At 31.4% G+C, this 20,781-nt stretch overlaps 3 protein-coding genes across 3 annotated transcripts; 2 read left to right on the top strand and 1 right to left on the bottom strand.

Annotated features, from left to right (window-relative positions):
• Nucleotides 1–779: 779 nt before the first annotated feature.
• On the top strand, nucleotides 780–3,207 carry LOC113847933 (putative pectate lyase 2). Its single transcript, XM_027477270.1, has 4 exons — nucleotides 780–1,505; nucleotides 2,165–2,268; nucleotides 2,358–2,496; nucleotides 2,998–3,207. Exons 1-4 carry the CDS (start codon nucleotides 780–782, stop codon nucleotides 3,205–3,207), a joined length of 1,179 nt encoding a protein of 392 aa, XP_027333071.1.
• Nucleotides 3,208–4,599: 1,392 nt separating this feature from the next.
• On the bottom strand, nucleotides 4,600–5,873 carry LOC113853056 (LEAF RUST 10 DISEASE-RESISTANCE LOCUS RECEPTOR-LIKE PROTEIN KINASE-like 2.7). The gene is made up of 3 exons (XM_027483501.1): nucleotides 4,988–5,873; nucleotides 4,829–4,873; nucleotides 4,600–4,734 (listed from the first exon to the last, which is right to left on the bottom strand). The coding sequence occupies exons 1-3, from the start codon at nucleotides 5,820–5,822 to the stop codon at nucleotides 4,607–4,609; spliced, it is 1,008 nt and encodes a 335-aa protein (XP_027339302.1). The 5' UTR covers nucleotides 5,823–5,873; the 3' UTR covers nucleotides 4,600–4,606.
• A 10,551-nt stretch (nucleotides 5,874–16,424) lies between these two features.
• On the top strand, nucleotides 16,425–19,400 carry LOC113862283 (probable WRKY transcription factor 31). Its single transcript, XM_027495375.1, has 6 exons — nucleotides 16,425–16,756; nucleotides 16,889–16,990; nucleotides 17,146–17,301; nucleotides 17,468–17,845; nucleotides 17,976–18,089; nucleotides 18,171–19,400. Exons 1-6 carry the CDS (start codon nucleotides 16,487–16,489, stop codon nucleotides 18,813–18,815), a joined length of 1,665 nt encoding a protein of 554 aa, XP_027351176.1. The 5' UTR covers nucleotides 16,425–16,486; the 3' UTR covers nucleotides 18,816–19,400.
• Nucleotides 19,401–20,781: the final 1,381 nt, after the last annotated feature.

The following is a 20,781-nucleotide window of genomic DNA, read 5'->3' as shown; positions in this document are numbered from 1 at the left end:
ACGGTTTCCGTTTTAACTCTAATCAATTGTTCCTATATTATATCATCAAAATTTTCGTTAAAATATTTTCGTATCACTACTAATCATCTCTATAGTTTAGATACAATATTCCCACTTAAAGATATCTCACTCTTCTAATGCTTTTTTACAGTATCCAGTCCTCAGTTTCTTTTCGAGTAAATCCACTCAATTTAAGATCTATTTATAGAATCACATATGCCTACTAATTAAAGTATTAGTGAAAGTCATCTCAAGACTTTTCACAAAATTGAAAATTAAATTTCTGGTAAATATAGTGAGATTTATCAAAGCTAATAGATCATTTAAAATAAAAATCAGAAGTTCATACTTAAGAAAAGATATACTTATCAAGGGTGTCCTGTTTCTTTATTGTATATATGGCGAGCATGTTTAATTCAAGCTGTCAACTACCAACTATTATATTTTTCCCCAACGTAACCACGGTACATCACATCCATTGTTGGTCATCAATTTTGGTTCTAACATATATACAGGATTCATGACATAGATCCCAATTATCTAGTCAACCGACCCAAGCCCGTGCAAGTTGCAACCACGTCTTAATTTGTTGGGCAATGTGCGTGTACACTAATTCTTGACGATTAACTGTGAAAATATTTCACAGCATATATAGACCCTGCATCAATCGTGTACCCCACCTTCTCTCCCCTTTGTATATGTTATTAATTAATTGTTATATATCTATATATATAACCATATAACCCCTTCAACCATTTGATGCCTTAAACCCACAAGCCATGGCCACTTTAAGCTCTCTCCTAGTGCTCTCGTTCTTTCTACCTACCATAGTTTCAACACCTAATAGAGATTCAATAGATGAGTTCAACACCCTTTCTCCTATTCCAAGCTATCTCGCAAAGAGTCCTAAGAATGTTGACATGAACACAATAGACTCATGCTGGCGAGCCCAAACAAATTGGGCTTCAAATCGCCAATCTTTGGCTGATTGTGCCGTTGGTTTTGGCAAAGATGCCATAGGCGGTAAGTATGGGGATATATATGAAGTAACCGATCCCTCTGATGACCCCATTAACCCAAAACCAGGCACACTTCGTTATGGTGCAATCCAAACACAGCCCCTTTGGATAACTTTCGCCAATGACATGGTTATCACGCTGAAGAACGAGCTTATGGTGAATAGCTACAAAACCATTGATGGGAGAGGAGCTAATGTAGAGATTGCAAATGGGCCTTGCATTACAATACAAGGTGTTAGCCATGTTATTTTACATGGAATAAGCATTCATGATTGTAAACCTGGTAAGGCTGGCATGGTTAGGAGCACTACTGAGCATGTTGGGTATCGTGAAGGCTCTGATGGAGATGCCATTAGTATATTTGCCTCCTCCAATCTCTGGATTGACCATTGCTTTTTGGCTCGTTGCACTGATGGTCTCATTGATGTTATTCATGCCTCAACTGCTATCACTATCTCTAACAATTACTTCACACAGCATGACAAAGTAAGCAACAAAAAAGAGTTTTTTTTTTAATTTATTTTTCACCTTTCTTTTCATAATCTTATATAGTTATTATAGAGTCTATACTTTGGAAACTAATTTAATTCTTTAGTTTACATTCATCTCTGAGGATATATCAAAAATTACTTCTTTTCCAACTGCTATAAAAAATCATTTATCATTTTTTTTACTTGTTCCCATTAGTTATATAGACTTTAGTTAGTCTAATATAGAAATTAAATTAACAATATAGTATATCCTATTAATAATATGATACACCAATAACATTATCATATTTAGAAAATTATCTTTAATGTGATGTAAGATTCTATTAGAATATTCCTTCAATATTTAACTGCTTCATTCACCCTAAATAAAAGTTTATATCAACTGGAGCAAATCTAGAGACTACCAGTTTATGTAATTTTGGTTGTTGTTTTGGTAGTGCATACAGATACTGACTTCTCTCTCAAGTTAATTAAGGCAAAGTTTGATTTCATATGCCTAGTACATATAACGCCTACTAAAGACACTGCTATATATATATATATTGATGTATGTGGAACTAAACTAATCATAATTATGATCATGACCAAAATGGTCATCCCCCAAAACCAACATGTTAAGAATCATCCTGACTAAGCTAAATGCACTCCTTGCAGGTGATGCTGCTAGGACACAGCGATGAATACAGAGCGGATAGAATAATGAAAGTAACGGTGGCTTTCAACCGCTTTGCTAGCGGCCTAGTGGAAAGAATGCCAAGGTTAGAGTGGATTGATAGACAGAAAATTTCCTTTCTAAAGATTCAGTCACTTAATTTTCATATGTACTTATTTGGTTGAAGACATGCAGAGTAAGATTTGGTTATGCCCATGTTGTAAACAATTGGTATGACGAGTGGCTCATGTATGCCATTGGTGGCAGTGCCGACCCTACCATTTTTAGTGAAGGAAACTATTTTATGGCTTCAAATGATCCTGCTGCAAAACAGGTCAGAAAGAAATAAAAATTAAGTATGGGCCCGGGGATTTTCCATAAATGGCTTAAATATGTTTTTTTTTTTCTCAAAGTATATTAAATTTTATTTTTTTATTTTAAAAAAATTATACTTTTTATTTTAGTTCATGCATATTTTTTAATGGTCCCTCTTATTAATGTAAATTCATAAAGAAAAGGGCACATACATGATACAATATTTGAGTTTGTCATGTGATCATTTAACAATGCATAAGGATCAAAATTAATAATTTTAAAAAATATAGAGATTATAAATAAATAATAATAATTTTGTAAGGAATAAAATCAAATTTTGGTATACTTGAAGGATTAAAAATATATTTAACCCTTATCCCTTATAAATTGTAATAACTTAAATATAAATTAAGTGCTTCTCATTAAAAAGATAGAATTAATTTTTCAGATCTAAGACAAAGGAAACCTAACGTTTTTCAGTTAATGTATACACTGAGGTTGTTCCATCCATTGATGACAGGTTACGAAGAGGGAAACTAGTGAAAACTGGAATAGTTGGAAATGGAGGACTTTGGGGGATGAATTCTTAAATGGTGCTTATTTTGTGCCATCTGGGTATGGAAGTTGTACCCCATTATATTCATCGGCTCAAAGTTTTATAGCGGCTGAGGCATCCACGGTGCCTTTGTTAACTTTTAATGCAGGGCCACTGAACTGTGTTGTTAACTAATTTGGCCTCACATTTTCATCTCTTTTTCTTATAATTTTTTTTTAATGATTTTGTGTCATGAAGCTCCAATTTGGCATCTCGATTGTAAGGCATGCATGTACTAAAGTTATGTGGGGGAAAAGGAATTCTATGCAACCCATTTTCACTGACATTTTATACATCAGCTTGTCAGAAAATGAAATATAATTCGTTGCATGAGCAGAGTGCATCGTCCTTTTCTATTATCTCCAATACATTTCTGATTACATTCCTAATCAGTTTATAAATTGACATACCCTGCTCATATCAAATCAATTCCCAAAAGAGATGAAAAAATTAATACGATATATTTAAATAAGTAAAAATTAATAGTATGAACATTAACATAACGAAGAGTTTATTTATAGTATAAAATAACATTAATATATAGTAATAGTATATAGAAATATTTTGAATTACATGAACATTAGAAATAAAAATTTATCATACTCAAAATTGTCAACTATTTATTATGAGACTTTATTGATACGCTAGATAAAACATGAAAGTCGATGGCACCCAAAAAAAAAATTTAAAAAACTAAAATATAAGATAATTTTAAATTAATTAAATTAAAAAATTAAGATAATTTCAAATTACTAAAAAAATATTAACTTTAATCTTTAGAGTTATATTTAAGCAATTAATAACAGTAAAATTTTATTAAAAATATAATGTATATTTTTAATATAATAAATAAGTTTTTGCAATAATAATGTATATTTTTAATATAATAAATAAGTTTTTGCAATAAAAACATATTACTTTGAATACTTAAAATCAGCTTTAAGAGTTGAAATTAATAAAACTGTTAAAAAAATAGCAAAATAGAAAAATTTAAAATAATATTAGATTAAAATTTTTAATTAAAAAATTACATCCTAAATTAAAATTTTTAATTCAAAATAAAATCTTAAAATAATAAAACTCTTGCAGAATCTCTTGCTTTTCGTGCTTCTTACGACACCTTGCTTCAAGCTGGATCAATGCCTACTCAGAGAATGCAATCCTAATATTAGCCTAAGCAAGGAAGACACGTTGTTGAGAAAGCATGTTAGTTTTGCCTTGCATTTGCATTTCTCTCTCCCATTTTTCATGCTTTGCAGAGATGACACTTGCTAGATTCGTTTCTTAAGGATTGTTGTCAAAAAAAGTGTGAAAGACATGATTCTCCAACAGTGTGCTTTCTTTCCAATAAACTATACATAAAACACAGCTCCGCATTAATAAAGAAGAATAAGGCAAACTCTATAACTATGAATCAATATCAAGGCCTGTATAATTGTTGTATAAATAAATAAACACAATAGCTAAGGTGGAAAAAGTAACAAAAGGAAGAGGTGTTTGTTTATGGTTCACAATCACATCATTTGACCTGTCTTTAAAATAGCCTATTTTCGTTGCTTTGAACTCCACACGTTACTGGTGCTTTAGCTCTCACTTTCTTCAGGTACCAAATACCTGCTCCAATTCCAAATGCCCCGGCAACAGAAACGCCCGTAACTGTCCCTGCACCCACAATTCCAACACACAACCTTAAACATCAGCATATTTTTCACTTCATAAACTTATATCCACATGAATGTTACTTTACTTCTGTCACCTGCGATTACATGGACCCTCATATTGTGCCTTGCAACATCGTAATCTGCCAAACAAACAATAACATAATACTTTACTTGATAAAATAGGGACCATTCAAAACATCATTTTTCAGTGTACACATGATAAAATAGGAGAATGTATTGACCTTGGAACATACCTTTACAATGGGTAGTGGAGTTTCCATCCTTACACAGGCACATGAAACTCTGATTCTGTGTGTCAAATCCACAAGTTCCACCTCCTTTCAATGGATCTTGACATTGAAGACATCGTGTTGTTACCGGGATATCGAAATCAACTCTGATCCCATATTTAGGGACTTGATCATAAGGCTGAGGAGCACCAACGTTCCTCCAATAAACACTAGCATAACTAGTACAATACTTGAGCATCAACCTTAAGGATTCAGTGGCTTTTGGATAGTAAGAGCAACAAGAACTACGAGTGAGAGCAAAGGAACAGCTTGGTAAGTGCCTGCAGAGATAGCTAGCACTGTCACAGGAGGAATCACAGTGTTCAGGGAAGTGCTCACAAAACATGGGCTTTGGCTGAATGATGACGTTATCTTCACTGCAATTGAAGAACATGTACTCATTTTGAGGAGAAAGCTTGAAATGGGTGCTTGTGTCCAAACTGAATGGCCTTGTGGGACGAAAGTTCTCACCGTCTTCACAGTTCCACATGAATGGATCAGTGACCACAACGTGTGGATCAGCATAGCTCAAGTTATGAACAGGGTATCTACCTGAAGGGGTTCTGAGCTCAAGCTTTCCAGAGTCAGAACAAACAAGAATGTGTCTATAGTATGGGCTTCCACAGCCATCGTCAATGCCAAATGGGTATTTGATGGGAATGTCACCACAAGAAGTTCTGCAGATGCTGGATTGAGATCTTGTGAGGGTGAGAAATGATAATAGAATGAGATGAATAACGAGTGATAACATGGGTGTGTTGTTTTTGGTGTGAAGTAAACCCATGAGGGAAGGTGGCATTGATAGAGAGTTAGATCATAGATGATTTCTTTCAAGTAACTATGAAATGGTTTGGCAGAGTGTGGAAGAAAGAAGGAATATGGCTCAAGTGTTGCTTTTATAGCTTTTATTCCCTTTTGGTTTATTTAATCTATGCCTTTGTCCTCTTTGCTTGTTGCTTTTGCTTTCTGCATTATTAAGCTGGGGACAGAATGTCAGTGGACAAAGTTATGATTATTACAAATTCAATACAGTGAACTCATTACAAATTCGCCCAACCAAAGACTCTTAAACATTCAAGTCAAATCTTTCAGTACCAAAATGGCGTTTTACTTGTTGAAGACTCTTAATTCTTAAACATTGATGTCAATTTTTAAGAGTCGAGAACGTTACACACCTCATCGTCAAGCACTCCTTAGAACTAACATTAACACAAGGATTGGAGGAGCACTACTAGAGTAGAGGGAAGTAAGTGAATGGGCTTTGAATAATTTGGACGGCTCAGAATGAGGATTAAATCCATTATCACAATTATCTAAGCCTATTTATTTATTTATAAATATATTATTCATTGCTTTTAGTACAAACTTAATTTGGCATTTTTATTCTTGAAAAAATCATTCATTTACATCACAGGCACGTTGGTTTCTTTGGATTTAATTCCCTTGCATTTACTGCATGAGCTAAGCATTCGGTGTTTGTTCAATTAGTGGCCGAAGAGTGGTAAAGCAAAGAAATTGAAAGAGCAGGAGAATGCAATTTGGATGTTGTGGCCCAAGCCCAAGAAGGATTAAACAATTTCTTTTCGATATCTTCTGGGTTTTGGCCAAAAAGTTTGATTTCTTCTGGATTATGTGCGTACTAAAATTAACATTTAACCGGTACTTCTCATAGGTAAAAAAGAAAGAAAGAACTAGAGAAAGAAACACGTACATCTCGTGATTCTGTGGAATAAAAACTTCAATAAAATTTTATATTTTAATAAAAACTTCAATTATTATGAGGATTGGTTGGCATGACCACTTATTATTTCTTCAGATGGACTGGAAAGTTGGTAACTTGAAGATAACAATAAAAGTTGTCAAGGTAGAAAACTATTAAAATTTAGATTCAGAATCACTTGAAACAAGTCTCAAAGGCGTTCAGGATATTCATTGGATGGGTTATCTCATAATGATATTTTAACTACGATACGAGTTTAGTCGCACAGGATTTGTTATGACAGCGGATGTTTGGGAAGGAAGATTTTAAAAATTTGGAGAGGATGATAATTTTTTTATTTTAAAATAATGTATTAACATAAATATAATATATTAATCATATACTTTTTCTTTTTATAAATGATATATAATTCTCTTAGTTTAAAATTATAAAATGTATTCTTTCTTTTTTTCTAAATTTTTTTCCCAAACATTCTTTAAAAAATTAAATTTATCTAGACAATTTTGCCCTGCTTAATAGTTTGTTTATTGTAAAATTTAAAAATATTAATTAGTGTCTTTAGAAAGTTAAAAGTATAATAAAGTTTATTAAAAATTCTTCTATTATGCTTAATTTTTTATAATTAAATTTTTTTATATTAAACAAAATAAATTTCAAATAATATATCTTTAAAGAAAATTTAAAAATTCTTTTGTGTTCAAATTTTCATAATTCTTATCAGATTTAACTTTCACTTAAAATATCCTTTATTATTAATTTTATATTCTTTCAAGAATTCGTTTTTTTTCAAACATGATCTTAAAGTTTCAAAAACTCCTCTTGTGTTGTAATTATATTTATAAAATAAATTTAAAAAATATAAAAAAAATATTTTGTCACTCAATCTTTAATGTTGTTTCTTTAGCTTCTGTGGGTGTAACATGCGAAAGTTGGTTCATAAAAAACAAAAAAGTAGTCTTTTAAGGAAGACATGTTTTATTTTGAATGGGACTTCCGGTGGCCACTGCAACACCCACCAGCCAGCTCCTGGAATGGATCTGTTAGCTTGTCACGAAGACTTTTATTCGTTTGATCCTTTACTTTGTCTGGAAATATCCTCTTAGTGGTAGAAAATATGGCGAAATCTTGGGGAACGAACGCTGAAAGACTTTAATTAAAGAATTAGTAAGTAAATGAAATCCTAGCTAGACAAGCAGAAAACATTTTATTCCTGTGTCTCACTATTTGCAAAAAGTGATGGCCTTATGTTTCGCACTTGTTCCAAATATAATTGTTACTTTGACTCTTAAAGATATTTAGTAATTTATAATTATTAAATTTCACAAACAAATTATGAAAACTTAGTTTGCGGTTTGTGTTGTTTGTGTCATATATATAAGAAATTACATGTAAAAACACTGAATTATCGTGACATTGTGTAGTTAGTCATATTATTTTTAGATACATGCAATTAATTATAGTACAAATTTAAGTTTAGCGGTTACCACAAATAACTTTTTATATCTTAGTCAAATTGACCATACAGATATTACTTATTTGTTATCTTTTAAATTCTAGTTATTTCTTTTAAGAAACATCTTAGAAATTAATTCAGATTTGTAATTGAAAAATTAAATTTGAACAATTAGTGAATCTAGTAATAAAATAAACTTGCAATTTGTATTAAAACCTAATTGATATCAAGTACTACAGCTTAATCCTAATTCTTTCATTAATTGATATCAACATTTTATTCATCTGATTGTTGTGCTATGCTTTTGAGCTCCCTTTAACCAAGTCATTTGCTAAAATAATTGCTAGTTTGTGCATTAGCTAGTACTTGGTCTCTCAATTTGTAAGGACAATATATGTGATTTCTTATTACCTTTTGTTACTTATAACCATCTTATACATTTATCGTGATTTTTTTAATAGAATATCTTCCAATTTTATCAAAGACAAGTTACTTCATGATAGAAACTTCTGAGATGTAGTGATTTTCAAAATCGCAACACTATTTTTAACCTTTGTATTATATTTAATAGTACTCAAATCATTTAGGACAAAGATGAAGTTGCTATATACACACAAAATTTGAAGAAAACTAAGTCAATCAACAAACTTTAATAATAACCAACAAAATACAGCTCCTCTACTAAAAGAGGATCAATCCGCAACAACATTGCCAGGACGAGTTGAAGATGTTAAACGACAATAATTAGGACTTTGGGTTTTCATTTTTAATATGATAAAAACATGATATAAATATAATTATGTTGTGATTGAATATAAAGTGCAAAAACGATAGTGCAGTGCTACTTTTTTATTTTAATTTAAATTGAATATATTAAATAGCAGGCAATATATAAGGTTTAGGGGGGGGGGGGGGGGGGTATTAAAGTTGTTATATCCGTTCTTCTTTCTATAATTTTTTGTAATTAATATTTGTACTTAAATCTAAATCCATTTAGTAGAACTTTTATTTATCGTAAGTATTTTTGGTAGGTACTTATTAGATTCAGCCCGATCACAGGTCAACCCATAACACTTGTAATAGATTTAACCCCTTAATTAAATGTGGTTTTAGTTCTTCCTTAAAAATAAAGGTATACTCTGCTGCTAATTATAACATTTAACCAAACTGTAAAAATACTTAGTGTATGTTTAGTAACCAATTAATTTTAAAAATTAATCACTTTTAAAAAGAATATTTAAAAAAATTAAAATAATTAACTCTATTTATCAAAAAGCAACATTGCATGGAAGAAGAGGCACGCCCCCAGTAAAAGCTAAAGCAAGAGTGAAGTCCCTTTTGTGGACTCGGGGTTCTATCAATGGGTTTGGACCTAAAAATCCCGTTTACATTAGAACTGGTGTGCTAATTGCCTTTTGTAGTTGCTTTCTTGTGAGTTTCAAGGAAACATCTTTTGATCCGTGTCAGAATGTCCTTAGTGCGTTATGACATACATGTTTTCATTGAGTTTGACAGTCCAAATACTGGTTTCTAGTTGCACCTGCAGAGAGAGTATATAGCATAATACCATGCATCCAATTATCTAATACAGAGTATATTATTCACTTCAAATGCTTCTCCCTTACGGCGGATGAAAGCAACCAACAACTACTACTACTCATTTTGTACAAGAATATATATATATGCCCCACTCTCCGTTCAAAGTTTCAAACTCCAATCATATCACATAGTCTATCCACTGTAATTCTAATCCCAGTGAGACCATGTAAATCAATGGAAAATATCGGGCAAATTTCCTTAAAATTGACATCATTGTTTCTAAATAATAATTAAACTAAGACAAATACTTGTATTTCTATTGTAAGAAACCTTTTTAAACTTTACATGTTAAAAAATTTATATTATAATAAAAAAAAATTATCTTCCAGAATTGAAATTATCCCTCATAAACGCTAAATGACTATTTTACTAATCCGTATAATGACCTTATCACCTCACAGAAATATAAATTCAAAATTAAAAGCGACGTACTTAATAACAGTGCTCATATTATTCGGAAACAAAGACCTGTAGAGACAAGACAATTCCATACGACTTGTCCAACGAATATCTGGGAATAGCACAATTTATTTTCTTTTAAAAAATATTAAATTGGTAATCAGTTAAAATCTTGGATTAATTAATTTAATGAAAATGAGGCGATTGATAATTGTATTATTCTAATGTGAAAGGTATCAGTATAGGTTACTTGAGGGCTTACGCAACAGGAGCTGTCATGATGCCGTTCGCCGCATGGCTCTGTCCAATGGGTCTGCTAATTTTCTACAATCCCTGCTGTCACAACCTAACCTCTCACCACATTTCTACGTCAAACGAGTAAGCCACGTGGGAGAGGATCTAATCGTCAACCTAAATCCTAGTCAACTGCAACCTATTTCTCCCCTGTTGATTTTGTTTTCCGTCTTTCTTCAAGTCTTGAAATGGTGCCTTATTTAAATCTTCGTTGTTTTTTATTAACATCTTAGTCACCTTAACTTACTCTAATGTCTATTTATATCATTTTCTATGGCTCTTCATCAATAATTCAACTAAATTGTTAAAATATTCTAGTTATCATTGATTAACTTGTAATATGTCTACTTTTACATATGATTTTATTTATGAAAATTTGATATTGAAGACCTGGCGGTGTGGTATATAGTGAAGCAGGAATTCTGTGTAATACGTACGTCATTGACTTTTTTTTTAAAGACTGTCTATAATTTTTGAAAAAATAAAACTATATATTACCTGCATTTGCTGACCAACGACCAAGCTAGCATGTTTGACTAATTATGTTGATAATGATTTTTTTTCTTTGCTGAAGATAAAACTAAAATTGTAATTAATCAAGTGGTGAGGTTGATGAGGTCCCAGAAATTGAATGCTTTGAATGTTAGAAATTAAGGGCAATTGTTTGAACTTGTGCTCAGCCTCTTAATGAGCCTCGCAATGCAGTACTACTATGAACGTTCATTACGATGGAGTTGTTAATGTGTTATGGTGCCCTTCTTTTCTAGTTAGGAACCAGGAACTATATAACATAACCATGTGCTAAACCTTCGGTTTTGTTTTTTAAACAAAGTCTTTTTTCATTATAAAGATGTACCTTTTCACATGCTTTTGAAAAACATATAATTTCTGCACGAGGCTGTTGTAGAAGCCGTATCGATCTGTTTCATATCCTTTTCTTTGGGTGTCGCAAATAATTAATTTGAAAGCAGACATTTCTCTATAGTACTATTAATCAATCCATACAACGCGCGCCATGCATGGAAAATTATCCACTGTTTGAATGTCATGGGTTCTGAGTCCAAGCCACGTGATTGGCTAATTAACTAAGTAAACAAAATAGCACATTATCAATATATTGTTATAGATTTTTACCTTTTTTCCTTAATTCCTCAATGCTATCACGAGTAAGAGACTTCTATAATTTATTAATATATATATTTCAATTTATTTTAATAAATTTTATATGATCGTTTTTAATCTACTAAAAAATATTGATTTAAATTGCTTATTGACACACTCTTGTCTTGGTTTTATTTGCTTTAGTTGACATAGAATGAAAAGGACCGTTATAAAAAATGATAAACAACTAGAGTTGTGATATTTATGTAATATGAGGGCTATTTTGTTGGATTTGCTTAAATCCATCTTTGTTATATTCTTACGCAGGTACTAATTAGTCAACGTTCAACCGACGTGGTCTTTTCCTTTAATGGGGTTATGTTCAATGGTTTGAAGGTGATTATTCTTTTTGGGTGTAAATATTGGGAAGGGTTTTTGTTTCAAAGAAGGACTCTTGCTAGTCAAGGTAAAGAAAGGAAGCTCGGATCGTGTGGGTTGTTTTTTCTTTGTTTGGTAACATCAAGAATTGCCTTTTTCCCTCAAGCTTGAGCTGTTTTTCAAAAGAAGTATTAAAGGCCATTTGAAAGAGACTAAAGTTAAAGAACAACGTCGCAAGAAATTGAAATTTGCTAATGCATCAAAGGAAGAAAAAGTAGTATGTACGGAGATTATTAAAAGTATTTCCTCTCATATTTCTTCTTGCTTCTAATTTCCATTTTACAAGATTTGGGGAATTAAACGGCTTAGCAGCTTTATCAGTTTATTAGTATTTTGAATATGAGTTACACTATTTCTATATTAGTTTTTTATTACAATAACTTTTTTTATTTTTTTCATTGTTCTTTTTCTTTATTTTTAATTTATAAAATAAATTGTACAATTTTATGTTGCAACTAACTTTTCTCTTTCAACAATGGTTGGACTTTAGTTACGATTAAAATCTTAATACAAATACCCCAACCGTAAATATCCCAAAACATCTACCGGAAACAAGATATATATCCAAATACCAGATATTATATCTTTTTATTAATCTTAAAATTTTATCTCTTTTGTAATTAAATATCTTAAAATTTTATTTTTATTTTTAATTATCATTAAAATTTTCTAATTTTATAAACAGTCACTTTAAAATTTAATTGTGTTCCAATTAATCCAAAAATTTTATCCTCTTTACAAATAGACCATTCTCTAAATTAAGTTGAAATTAAATTATTAATGAAGAAATTATTTTAATCATTTATATTTACCTTAAATCTCGACCATTCATTGATTATTTTTATAAATATCATAAATTGATAAAAATCATTAATGAAATATGTGTGTGTGAATATTAGTCAAGGACTTTTTATATGTTTTTTACTTTACTTTTCTTCTCACAACTATTACTATTATTATGATATTATATATATAATTCTTTTTTGTGTTATTAATTTTTCTTTAGTATTTTTTCTCCTGAATTCACATCTGTTATTATATTTGATATTTAGAAAAATGAAGTATAACAATAAAAAGCTAATGAATTATTACAATTTAATTTTTTTATAAATAATTTAAATCCAACTTAATTTATAGGAGTTACCTCCAAAAAAGACAAAGAGGATTAATGACTATAAAATATAACATTAGGGCAGACATTTGCAAAAATGACAGAGTTTAATAAATAATTTGAATAATATTCTAGTTCAACGTGTTTACTTTAAAAGAATTATAATTAATTGAAATAAAATTATAATTTATAAATAAATATATTTAATTATATAAAATTTTAAAAAGTTATTTACTCTTTTTTCTTTACTTAACTCTCCTCCATTAAAGTTTATAAAATATATTACTATTATTTTCCATTTTCTTTACAAGTTAACATTTTTTTTTTCACATTTAACTTAGTATAATGTTAAACAAATTGAAGTGTCACAGGCATGTATGTGTTAAAAGAATGTCTTATCCTCCGTAATGTATTCTTTCCCCGTCTTATTATTATTGTTATTGTTATTATTATTATTATTATTATTATTTCCTCTTTTTCCTTTTTTATAATGCCTATTATATATATTTCATTAGACAAAAAAAAAAAATCTTTAAGCAGCTCAATTAATAAATTTAAAGTGTGAAATATATATATAAATAAAATGAGTTAAATTTCATTAATACATTTTCTGTTCTTTCTCATTTTTTTCCCGCGATATCTCTCTCCCTTAAATAAAATAATAAAGCAAGTAATTAATACAATGAAAGTATTATTTGTCATTTTAATCTTAGAGAACATTTTTTTATTTTTAATTATAAAAATATCATATATTTCCATTTTTTATTTTTCATAAGAAATAAAAAAAATAAACCGATTATTTTAAAAATCAAAATAAAATAAGTTGGTTTAAATAAAATTGATTTTTTTATTTTAGAAAAACAAATCCAAACATGTACCTAATCTTTAAATTAATTATCTTTCATTTATAAATTTTTAATTTAACTTTACACTATTCAAATAAAATTAATTGTTATAAAAAATACTCGTGATTTAAGTAAAACAATAATGACGATAATTCAAATATAATGAATTTATACAAACAATGCAATGCGTTATTCTAAAAATTTTATATACATCATTGAGGATTGATAGATCGTATTAATAACAAAAATAAAATAAAAAATTGTATATTAACAATTCAACTTTTCTTAGATAAAAGATAATACCTTGGAAAAACGGCTTTACAATAATAATTTTTTTCCTTTTTAAATATTATCGTTTTGAGGGGAAGATGAAGTTATATACGTATTTATCATAGATGAGTGACATCATTGAAAGAAATTTGACTTGTTCTGAAAGTTTTCAATGCAACCGCCCTATGCCATTACTATATATACATATATGTGTGCATATTCATTTACTTTTTAACAAGTCCCTTTTACTAATTATAAGAATATAAGATTATATATATAATTATGCTGGTGTCGTCTTTTCATTCATAAATAATTATGAATTTTATCTGTTTTACTTTTGAGATATCGTCATGGTAAAATTTAAAGAGGCAGGTAAGATTCATATATAAATCCATTGCAGGTAGAATCCTTGTCATGTCTATATTAAACAATCGAAAAATAAAAATAAAAATAAAAACGCCACAACGTTATGTCAATATCTTGAAGCATAGGCTTAGAAATGTAGGCAAACAAATGTATAGGATTAGGTGCTTCGTTACAAATTCTAATTCTGAATTTGTCAAGTTCTTGAAATCTCGAGAATGCTATAACGTAAATGTTATGACTTTCACCGAATCAAAGAGATGAACGAATCAAAAGTAAAGTTGCTGCTTAATATTGGCATGTTGTTTTTTCCTCAAACCAATTTGAAGGGACTTGGGGGTTTGGTTGGGTCAATGGATACATAAGATGGCAAGTGATTATTCATGTGAGTAGTTGACGGAGGACTCGTACTGATTTCCCCATTAGACCGATGGCAAAGACAAGGACATTGAAATGAATGATTAATTGGTGGGGATGAGCTTGACAATACAAAATGAAAATACTAAACAAGTAACTTATTTACTTGCACGATATGAATTGTTTGGGGTATTTACAATGCAATCAATAATACTAGTTTTCTGTTTAGTTGAGAGTGTGTGAGATGGGTGGGTGGGGGGTGAAGACACAAAGAAAGAGGAGGGGGGTCAAATTAGTTGACTTAGCTTTTCCTTTTATTGTTCAAAGTTGAATTTCTCTGTCTTTCATTTTCATCACGTGTATCGTCCCCGCACCAATTGGGGGCGGTGCATCTTTTTCTTCTCTCATTTATGAGCCAGTCAAATCCTTTCTTCACGAAACCCCTACACGTCTTTCCCTCTCTCTCCAACAAAACCAGTCATCGGATCGGGTGTCCATCTATTTTCTTTCTTTCATCCACGTTCCTCCAACCATCCTCTATTTATTTAAGATGAATAAATCCTATCAAGTATTTCAAAATTACACCTTTCAATTCCCTTTATAACAAAACTACATTTAATCTATTCAATTTTATTGTATTCTAAAAATATTCATAGCATTAATATTAAATAAATTAATATTTTATTTATATAAATCAAGAGTAATTATCTTAGTAATACAAATTTTATAATAAATAAGAGTATAACTAACACATTTAAAAATGTGTCTTTTTAAATAATTTGAACATGAAATATTGTTATATGTATTTTATAAATAAGACAAGAGGTAACGCTATATTTGATTTTAAAAATTAATCTTAAATGATCAGATTGGAGTGTTATATATTAAGTGAACGGGTGTATCGATTTTCATATGGATAAATGATGAATATTTTGTTAACACAAATTGTATAATAACTAAATAAGAGAATAAAAAAATAGAACTGAAAATATTATTAAATAAAAATAGAATGAATGCATTGTTACTTTAATTTTGAATTAGTATCAAAAAGTATCTATTTATGGTGAAAATGAATTGTTTAATTATTATTTTTGGTGTGGTAAAGAGAGTGATATACTATTGTGTTGGGATTGGATTTGGATTAGGGAAGAGTAATTTAGTATGAGAAAGAAAAGAAGTGGAATTGGGGGTGAAGTGTGAAGTTGTGGGGTGAATTAGTAAAATGATTGGCGAACTGTGGGCGTGGGCGTGGGCGTGGGCGTGGGCGTGGGCGTGTGTGGGAGCATTTGGACAATGTCCATCCCTGACGCACCATCTGACGCATTAATTTACAGAAATGAATAAATTTCCTTGGAATTTCCACAAAAATCCAATTTGCATTTCCATTTGGTCCACGCTCCCTCAATTTCCCAACTCTTTTTATACCCCAAGCAATTGCATCCGAGAAAGACTTCATCTCCTAATAAATCAATTATTCTCTCTCTCTCTCTCTCTCTCTCTCTCTCTCTCTCTTATGGACAAAGGATGGGGACTCACCCTTGATACTTCTTCCTCTCCATCCCTCCCATTATTTCCTTCCAAACAGCCACCCACAACCATAAACTCTTTCTCTAACGATAACATGTTCCCTCTTCTCGGTTTCCCTGTCAACCTTAGAACCGTCACCAACAAGGAAGACGATGATAACCGCAAAGTCCTCGGTGAAGTCGACTTTTTCTCTGATAGAAACGTTAAACCCAACATCATCAAGAAGGAAATTGATGACAAACCTCTCCAAGTAAATGTAAGCTCCTTTCATCTTCTTCAATTTTCCATTTTCCTCCATTTCTTTTTTCAATTCATCCTTTTTTATACGTATAATTACTTGTGTGGTTCTAAATGTTCTTTTTTACTTTTTGGGTTGCAAATATTCTAGACTGGTTTACAACTCCTTACTGCTAACACCGGGAGCGATCAATCTACTGTGGATGATGGGGTTTCATCTGATGCTGAAGATAAGCGAGCCAAGACAACTGAGGTAGGATACAATTTAATTTTATTCATGTAAATGCTATCAATAAATGTCCTATTTGTTGAAATTTTAGTTATTTTTAATAATATTTTGTATGGACATTGAATTTTGATAGTTTCCCTCTAAGATTGTGAATTAATTATGTTCACTTGTTTGTTCAGCTTGCACAGTTGCAAGGGGAGCTTCAACGCATGAATGCGGAGAACAAGAAGCTGAAAGAGATGCTCAGCCATGTGAGCGGTAACTACACGGCCTTGCAGATGCATCTTATGACTTTGATGCAACAAAACCAGCGCACGGAAAGCACTGAAAATGAGGTAATTATAAATTATTAGTTTCTTCTAATGGTCGGTTTTTTTTAAATATATATAACAATGGAGGAGAAAAAATTATCAAAAAAGATGAATTTCATGGTTACTATATAATTTTATTTACAAAAACCATAATTTGGATTTTTAACGTGTTAATAATGTTCAAATTCAGGTTGTTCAAGGAAAAACTGAGGAGAAAATTCACGGTGTTGGTGAGGGAAAGGTACCGAAACAGTTTCTTGATATAGGTCCTAGTGGTACAGCTGAAGTTGATGATCAAGTATCCGATTCTTCTTCTGAAGAAAGAACAAGATCGAGCACACCTCAGAACAATAACACTGAAGTTGGAACAAGAGATTGCGTGAGAAATAATACCAATAATAGTAAAAATGAGTCGGGTAGGGAAGAGAGTCTAGACTCAGAGTCACAAGGTTGGGCTCCCAACAAGCTTCAAAAGCTAAACCCTTCCAGTTCTATGGATCAATCCACTGCAGAAGCTACAATGAGAAAAGCACGGGTCTCAGTTCGTGCCAGATCGGAAGCTCCCATGGTATGTATTATTGTACAATACAATATATCCTCAATCAATTAATCATATAATTCACAAATTATTAAACCAAATGATGACAAAATCCATTGTGTCTTCTCTAACTGAATCATTTGATGGATCATTGTTGCAGATCAGTGATGGGTGCCAATGGCGAAAATATGGACAAAAAATGGCTAAGGGAAACCCATGTCCTCGAGCTTATTATAGATGCACCATGGCAGTTGGTTGTCCAGTTCGCAAACAAGTGAGTTTCTTCAATTATTAACAGTATTTTTAAGTATTAACCATTAAGCATTTTGACTAATATTCCTTGGTTTGTTAATAGGTTCAACGTTGTGCTGAGGATAGAACAATTTTGGTGACAACATATGAAGGCACACATAACCATCCACTGCCACCAGCGGCTATGGCAATGGCATCAACAACAACAGCTGCTGCTAGCATGTTGTTGTCAGGGTCAATGTCCAGTGCAGATGGAATAATGAACCCCAATTTGCTAGCTAGAGCAATTCTCCCTTGTTCATCTAGCATGGCAACACTTTCAGCATCAGCACCATTTCCCACTGTGACATTAGACCTCACACACAACCCAAACCCATTACAACTCCAAAGAACTCCTACCCCATTCCAAGTACCCTTTCTCCCAGGACAACCTCAGAACTTTGGATCTGGAGCAACCCCATTAGCACAAGCTCAAGCACTTTATAATCAATCCAAATTCTCTGGTCTTCAGTTATCTCAGGAAGTTGGATCTTCCCATGCTCCTAGACCGCTCTTACAACCAACCCAACAACCCTCACTGGCTGATACAGTCAGCGCCGCCACCGCAGCCATCACTGCTGACCCAAACTTCACCGCTGTTCTCGCTGCCGCCATCTCCTCCATCATTGGTGGGGGTGCCCAAGCAAACAATAGTAACAGCAACAACAACAATAACAGGACTACAATTAGCAGCTTCTCAGGAAACTGAGGCTTTTCCTTTTTGGTTCCTTTTTTTTTTTTAATTTCGGGTTAATATCATTTCTTAAACTTTGTTTTTTGTACATGGGTAAGGGAAAATGAAACCATATTCTTTGTAGTCCATGTCTTGGGAGGGGGATTAGATCAGAAAACGTTTCAATTTTTTTTTTTTAATCATTTCACCTTGAATAATGTTGCTTATTTGATTCAAAATTCTCATAGTAAATAGACAGCGTAAATGAAGAAACCTCTTTTATCTTCTACCTTTGTTTTATCGTTATCTTTTTATCTTGGCCTCCGTCCTTTCTGACAATGTTGAAAACAACGTAGACGATAACGCATCCCTAAAAGAACAAAAAAAGAAATAAAAAAAAAAGGAAAAAATAAATAGTGTACAAGTACAAACAGCCAATATTGAACATGTTGCGAAGAATATTCGGATTTTCTCATTGGTCAAGAAATACGGCCATTACTGTTTGATATGGACACGTAGAATTGGAAGTACTGGTAATCTATAGGTGGACTAAGCTAGGGTAAGCCAAGCTAGTGAGTTTCTCAGCAACTTCGTGTGCCCTTGGTGTACGTGGTAGTGATTATAAATAAAAAAAGGAATACTACTAATCATAATAAATTAATAATCGGGTCAACATAATAATAAATATAGGTGGTGGGGATGGAAAAGTGAGGTGTTGGACGTTGATTGGAGAAAATATGAAACAATTTTTGACTTTTTGGGGATGGACGTGGCGTCCACGTTAGTGTCACCTTAACGCCATTGGACGAATCATGTGAGAGTATTTAAACTAGGAATGGAACCAGACATGTCACCTTGCGGTGTTTTTGCAGTCGCACCGTACCTCACACACCGTACAAACGGGTCTTCTTCAGCTTTTATTTGACTCTATCCGAACGAAGGTGGTTGGTCACTTGTGTGATTGGTTAATGGTTGAAGGAAAAATAAAGTTTGTTCTTCATTTTCTGTAAATAATTGAATATATAGTTTCATCGTTCACGTGTTTCCATGTGAACTTGGAGACTATTTTTGGATTTGCCCACCACCTCCTTTTCAAAATCACAGCTTAACATATATGGATGCAAGCTATTCTCGGGAAAATTATCAACACTTGGGATTATAATGGGGCGTTGATGGATTCCTAAATTGAGAAATACTACTATATGCTCAGAAAGATGCGGCGCATATTGAGTTTAACTTATTTTGATTAACAAAGGTGTAGTGTTTAATCACATAATATTGACAGATTGATACAACATAAATGTTTTGTTGATGTATAATTATTTGGTAAGAAATGATTACGAGGTACCGTGGATCATTTGAGTCAATTTCATTGACTATTGAGGATAACGTTTTATAATAAGTAAAAACTATTTATAGTAAAAAATTAAAATGTAATAGAACATAATTAGAAAACAATATATATATATATATATATATATATATATATATATATATATCCAAAGTATTAGTTATAAATGTATCTTTATATAATTTTTATATTTCCTAGATTTTGATTTACTTTTAAGTTTTGATAAGAATATATTATGTTGACTAGAGTCTAGAATACATTGTTGTTTGTACGAAAAGGAAAAACACATTTATTTTTTAATGCAAGTCTAACAAAAATCAGCAGTTCTTTTGAAGGATTAAAATAAATTAAATTATATTTATATGAGGTTTAAAATATATTTTATTTTTGGTCTACCAATGCAAATTATATTTAAAAGGTGAAGATAATTTTTTTGGGGGGTAAAACAATGGGTCGAAAGCCCAATGGATGAATGCTATCCATTAAAATACGGAGCAGAGTGCACAGAATGAAGGATAAGGGAAGCAAGGTCCAAAGGAGGTTCAGGCAGTTCTTGGAACCATTTGCTCTGATATTATAAACAATAATTCAATCATTATTTATTCCAAGAGAATAAAGACATTAAAAAAATCGTAAGAAATGCCTTTGGCA

Source organism: Abrus precatorius, unplaced genomic scaffold, assembly GCF_003935025.1.
Source record: "Abrus precatorius isolate BTA unplaced genomic scaffold, Abrus_2018 Scaffold10, whole genome shotgun sequence".
Classification (NCBI taxonomy): domain Eukaryota; kingdom Viridiplantae; phylum Streptophyta; class Magnoliopsida; order Fabales; family Fabaceae; genus Abrus; species Abrus precatorius.
Note: the sequence above shows the minus strand (reverse complement) of the source record. Positions and strands in the feature narration are given on the sequence as shown.

What these genes read in the sequence shown, in the direction of transcription:
- LOC113847933 (XM_027477270.1), top strand. Translation starts at nt 780, where the DNA reads ATGGCCACTTTAAGCTCTCTCCTAGTGCTCTCGTTCTTTCTACCTACC. An exon ending in CTAGTGGAAAGAATGCCAAG is followed by an intron (nt 2,269 to 2,357) that starts GTTAGAGTGGAT and finishes GAAGACATGCAG; the next exon opens with AGTAAGATTTGGTTATGCCC. An exon ending in ATGATCCTGCTGCAAAACAG is followed by an intron (nt 2,497 to 2,997) that starts GTCAGAAAGAAA and finishes CATTGATGACAG; the next exon opens with GTTACGAAGAGGGAAACTAG.
- LOC113853056 (XM_027483501.1), bottom strand. Translation starts at nt 5,822, where the DNA reads ATGCCACCTTCCCTCATGGGTTTACTTCACACCAAAAACAACACACCC. An exon ending in CTCCACTACCCATTGTAAAG is followed by an intron (nt 4,874 to 4,987) that starts GTATGTTCCAAG and finishes TTTGTTTGGCAG; the next exon opens with ATTACGATGTTGCAAGGCAC. An exon ending in GAGGGTCCATGTAATCGCAG is followed by an intron (nt 4,735 to 4,828) that starts GTGACAGAAGTA and finishes TTGTGGGTGCAG; the next exon opens with GGACAGTTACGGGCGTTTCT.
- LOC113862283 (XM_027495375.1), top strand. Translation starts at nt 16,487, where the DNA reads ATGGACAAAGGATGGGGACTCACCCTTGATACTTCTTCCTCTCCATCC. An exon ending in ACAAACCTCTCCAAGTAAAT is followed by an intron (nt 16,757 to 16,888) that starts GTAAGCTCCTTT and finishes CAAATATTCTAG; the next exon opens with ACTGGTTTACAACTCCTTAC. An exon ending in GTTGTCCAGTTCGCAAACAA is followed by an intron (nt 18,090 to 18,170) that starts GTGAGTTTCTTC and finishes GTTTGTTAATAG; the next exon opens with GTTCAACGTTGTGCTGAGGA.